At 41.5% G+C, this 5,543-nt stretch overlaps 1 protein-coding gene across 1 annotated transcript; it reads left to right on the top strand.

The window, feature by feature from the left end:
* Nucleotides 1–272: 272 nt before the first annotated feature.
* LOC103489701 (uncharacterized) lies at nucleotides 273–1,195 on the top strand. Its single transcript, XM_008448971.3, has one exon. It carries the CDS (start codon nucleotides 326–328, stop codon nucleotides 938–940), a length of 615 nt encoding a protein of 204 aa, XP_008447193.1. The 5' UTR covers nucleotides 273–325; the 3' UTR covers nucleotides 941–1,195.
* Nucleotides 1,196–5,543: the final 4,348 nt, after the last annotated feature.

The raw sequence follows: 5,543 nt of genomic DNA, 5'->3' as shown, positions 1-5,543 counted from the left end.
ACTATTAAGAATTGAATTCTCAAACAAGATTAAAACAATGAACATCAATTAAGAACCTCTTTTATATTTTAATCCAAAACATATGGTCAAAGAATCACAAGCTCAAAAAAGTATCCATCAATACATAATAACTTTTCTTGTAAAATGAAATGGATAACCCTAAAACACTTTTGAAAAGTTTTGAACTTATCTTATACCGGGTAAAAGTAAAGTACATGTTGATACCAAAAAGACTAGTATAAATATAGATTAACCAAAAGAAAGAAGCCCCATCACAACAAAACTCTCTCTTAGCAAACATAAATATCAAAGAAGTGAAAGGAAGATGAGTTGCGAGACAAAGAAAGAGCAGTGGATCCAAATCCATGATACAACAACACCTTGTGTGATTAATTTTGGAAAACATGCTGTGGATGACCACAACAAAGAAAAAGGAGATAACCTTGTATTCAAAAAGGTTATAATCGGATGGTATTTGGAGATAGATTATAATAAAACAAAGCTTCGTCTTATTATTGAAGTAGTAAACAGTAAGGGAGAAGTAATAACATTCGAAGTAGTTATTGTGGTAGATGATAAAGATGGAAAAACAGTGAAGACAGTCATTTCATTTGTTCCTGGGCATATAGATGAGAAGAATCCATGGACATTTTGGATTAAAATTCATAATGTTACCGAGCCTCATGTGCAAGAAATTGCAAAGTTTGCAGTGGAAGAGCATAACAAGATTACTCATGACAATCTTATATACATTTGCATCATTGAAGGCTGGTATCATGTGTCGACTATTCCACCTGTTACACTATGGAAACTTCATCTTAAGGCCAAGGATTGCTTGGGACGTGTGCGGGAGTACGAAGCTTTGGTCAAAGAAGAGAAACTGCTGCCTAAGCACGTTCTGAAACTTGAACATTTCATAGTTATACCAAAGATATGTTGAAAACTTGCTACATATGTGGGTTCTTTTATGTTATGTGACGCCCTTGACTATAACTATACATAAATAGTCAAGTGCCTTAATAAAATAAAGCTTTTTAAAATATATATTACCACTACAAGAAAAGAAGGTATTATAGCGGTTTATAATTTAGTATATAGTAATGGATTATAAACGTTGCCACATCTATAGCAGCGGTCTAGTAACTGCTGACAAAAGCGGTGTTGAGAGCTCAATTGCAATGATTTATTTACTCTATGGTGTGCTTTTTTTTTTTTTTTTCCTTTTTTAAAGTTTTATTTCGATTAAGAAAATTATTTTATGTCATAACTAGTAGTATCATGAATTTAGCTGGAATGAAAACAATATTTGATGTTTGGTTAAAAAATACATTTCGTGGACAAACATTCGACAAAGTGCAATTTAGATTATTTGACTTTGTTTTGTAATATGATTTAGTTTTCGTATTTTCAAATTTAGTCTTTAACCTTAATAGTTTAGTCGAGTATAAACGGCGCTCTCTTTAAACCTTAATAGTTCAGTCGAGTATAAACCGCGCTTTCTATCTTTCATAATATTGGTAAAGCGCTTGATTTATTTCATCAAGTTCAAGTCAAAGATGACACGTTAAAGTAAAGTAAATTTTATAAGAAAGAAAAAATTACCAAATAACAAAAGTTGGATATTTAATATGTTTAATTAGCTAAATTAAACTATACTTAGAGGTGCCAAGTGTCAAGGACATACTTGTCCAAGGTATTATTTATCTATGGCCGTATGCTCGAATTCCCCTAAATCGTTTTATCTTTATGTCTTGAAAGTAGTTTAGGTTAATTCTTTCGTTTTCGTGTCGCCGAGCCACAGTGTGACATTTCGACTTTTTCATATGCAAGCCTGCCAAGGCCAAAAATTTCAATATGTACTATAGGGGGTACATGAGTAGGTAGTCGCACCCCCGCCGAGCCTTGTCGCACTCTTTGCAAACTAAACTTTTTATTTGCAACTGACAGTCTTCAATGCTCACTTTCATGATGTTTTCAGCAATTTATTTTCTCTCTCACGTTTTATAAAACCATTTTCTCAAGAACGTGAAAGGAGGCTACGTCATACCGCGAGTTTGTCTGCAGATTCCGAATTTTGAACGGCTGACTTGTTGATCGAGCTAAACAAGTGCCGCACAATTGTGTTGAGAAGTTACGATTGTGACTAGTGGTATCAGAGTCAAATCGGCTAATTGACGATAAGATCGAAACATGTCGTCCGCAAACCCATCGGGCAAGGCCCAAAGGGATCGACTAGTAGAGTTGGAGGAACAGATGCTCTACCTAGTCGAAGTCCCCGACTCCATCCACTTCTTGGAGTCCCATCTCGAAGAGATTGCTGAGAAAACTGACATGATCGATGCGGTAGCTGGCCATGTCGAAGGATTACCGATACAAGAGTTGTTGGCAAGAGTCGACACTCTAGAGGGAACTGTTGGAAGAACTGGTAGCCACGAACGTGGGGACAGTTCGACGGGCTCTGTTGCCCATATTGAGGAGCGTGTCTAGAAGCTGGATAGCTCTCAAAAGACACTGTTAGAGATGATAAGCGACATGTCAGAGGATTTTCGAGCTACTCTCGATATCGTCAGAAATGAAATCGCAGATGTGAATGCGAGACTGAGCCTCACAATGCGAGCAATGGCAAACTTGGGACGTTCCATGATTTGTGGAGGTTCCGATTTGTTGACATGCAGGAGGGACGTTCCACGATAGATACTTGGGACGCTTTGAAGAGAGAACTTTGCTCACAATTCTTCCCCGAAAATGTCGAGATCTTTGCTTGACAGAAGTTATGCGAGCTGAAACACATTGGTAGTATTCGGGAGTATGTGAAACAGTTCGCGGGACTGATGTTGGATATACGCGATATGTCCGAGAAAGATAAAGTTTTCTGTTCTATCGAAGGATTGAAGCCGTGGGCAAAGACAAAGCTATATGAACAAAGAGTTCAAGACCTCACGTCCGCGTACGCTGCAGTCGAACGGCTGTTTGACTTGTCTAGCGACTCTCAGGATGCGAGACGTTATCCAAGTTCCTCATCTGGAGGAAGTAGGAACAACCGCCCAAGTTCTCCTAAAACTACGGGAGGGGACAGACGCTTTAATGGAGATCGTAGGTCCCATCAATCGAATACTGGAAACTTCTGGCGATGACCAAGTAACCAGAATGTGTCCAATCGTCCTCTTAGTTGCTTCATATGTAAGGGACCACACTTGGCCAGAGAATGTCGAACAAAACTGCTTTCAACGCATTCCAGGCATCTTTAGCCTCAGATTCAGACAATCAACTAAGTCAAACCGAGAGGGAAGTAGACCAGACGGAAGAAGTTGATAACCCTCAAATGGAGGCCTTGAAATTTTTGTTCTCTCTCCAGAAAAAGGTGGGAGAGACAAACACACCAGTGGAAAGGGGCCTAATGTACGTTGACACCTGGATCAACCAGAAGCCAACCAAAAGCACTATGGTTGACTCCGGTGCCACCCACAATTCCATAACAGAAGCAGAAGCTAAACGTTTGAATCTCTGCTGAGAGAAGGATGCAGGAAGAATGAAAGTCGTGAATTTTGCTGCCCTACCTATCATCGGACTAGTGAAATGAACAATGATAAGATTGGGAGGATGGAGTGGCCTCGTAGACTTTGTAGTAGTAAAAATGGATGACTTTGATGTGGTACTGGGAATGTAGTTCCTACTCGAACATCAGGTAATCCCAATGCCTTTGACCAAATGTTTGGTGATCACTGGATTTACCCCCTCGGTTGTACAAACTGACCTACGTCAGCCAGATGAGTTGAAAATGATCTCGGCCATGCAATTAAAGAAGGGTCTCTCTCGAGACGAACCAACGTTTATGGCCATCCCACTCAATTCGTCAGAGAACTCAGGGGAGACAGTCCCTAAGGAGATTATGCGCGTGTTAGAGAAGTACCGTGATGTGATGCCCGATAGTTTGCCCAAGTCTTTGCCACCTCGGAGAATGATTGATCATGAGATCGAGTTGGTGCCAGGGGCAAAACCGCCTGCGAAGAATGCTTATCGTATGGCGCCTCCGGAGTTAGCTAAACTTCGGAAACAGTTAGATGAGTTACTGAATGCAGGATTCATTAGGCCTGTAAAAGCTCCGTATGGGGCCCAGTTCTTTTCCAAAAGAAGAAAGATGGGAGTTTACGATTGTGCATTGATTATCGTGCCCTGAATAAGCTCACGGTTCGCAACAAGTATCCACTTCCCATAATTACTGACTTATTCGATCGCTTACATGGAGCGAAGTATTTTTAAAAGTTAGACTTGCGATCGGGATACTACCAAGTGAGAATTGCAAAGGGAGATGAGTTGAAGACAACCTGTGTCACCCGATATGGTGCGTTCGAATTCCTCGTAATGGCATTTGGTCTCACCAATGCCCCTGCAACCTTCTGTACGTTGATGAACCAGGTCTTCCACGAATATCTCGATAAATTTGTAGTAGTCTACCTGGATGATATAGTGGTCTATAGTACGACCATGGAGGAACATAGAGACCACCTGCAAAAGGTTTTTCAAAAATTGAAGGAGAATCAACTGTATGTCAAATGAGAAAAATGCTCTTTTGCACAAGAGCGGACAAACTTCTTGGGCCATGTGATAGAGTGTGGTCTAATTGGATTGGAAGAAGGGAAGATTGTTGCGATACGCGACTGGGCAGTGCCGAAATCAGTCTCAGAGTTACGCTTCTTCCTCGGACTGGCAAATTACTATCGTCGATTTGTCGAGGGATTCTCCAAACGAGCAAGCCTGCTGACTGAACTACTAAAAAAAGACGTTCACTGGAATTGGGACCCGAGTGTCAAGCCGCCTTCGACGGCCTAAAACAAGCCATGATGGAGAGGCCACTTTTAGGGATTGTGGATGTGACCAAACCTTTCGAAGTCGAGACAGATGCGTCTGATTATGCGTTGGGGGTGTGCTCCTGCAGAATGGGCACCCGATCGCATACGAAAGTCGAAAGTTGAATGCAGCCGAAAGGAGGTATACTGTGTCCGAAAAAGAAATTCTCGCAGTAGTACATTGTTTGAGGGCCTGGAGACAATACCTACTAGGTTCGTCGTTTGTAGTGAAGACGGACAATAGTGCAACCTGCCACTTCTTTACCCAGCCAAAGTTAACTTCGAAACAAGCAAGATGGCAGGAATTTCTGACCGAGTTCGACTTCGAATTTGAACACAAGAAGGGGTCGAGCAACCAGGTGCTGATGTCCTAAGTCGAAAACAAGAACATGCAGCCATATGCCTGTTAGCTCACCTCCGAGGGAGCGAGATTGGTGGGTCGGTTAGAGACACCTTGAGGGAGTTCCTAGAGAAAGATCATGCTGCTCAGAATGTCATGAATTTAGTGAAGGCGGGCAAAACAAGACATTTTTGGGTCGAGGAAGACTTGTTAGTCACAAAGGACAATTAGCTATATCTTCCAAGAGCAGGGGACTTAAGGAAGAAATTGTTGTATGAGGATCACGACACTCTATGGGCTGGCCATCTCGGATGGCAGCGGGCGTACGCCATGTTGAAGAAGGGCTACTTTTGGCC

Source organism: Cucumis melo, chromosome 1, assembly GCF_025177605.1.
Source record: "Cucumis melo cultivar AY chromosome 1, USDA_Cmelo_AY_1.0, whole genome shotgun sequence".
Taxonomy (NCBI): domain Eukaryota; kingdom Viridiplantae; phylum Streptophyta; class Magnoliopsida; order Cucurbitales; family Cucurbitaceae; genus Cucumis; species Cucumis melo.
The sequence above is the reverse complement of the archived record's forward strand: the minus strand, read 5'-3'. Positions and strand labels throughout refer to the sequence as shown.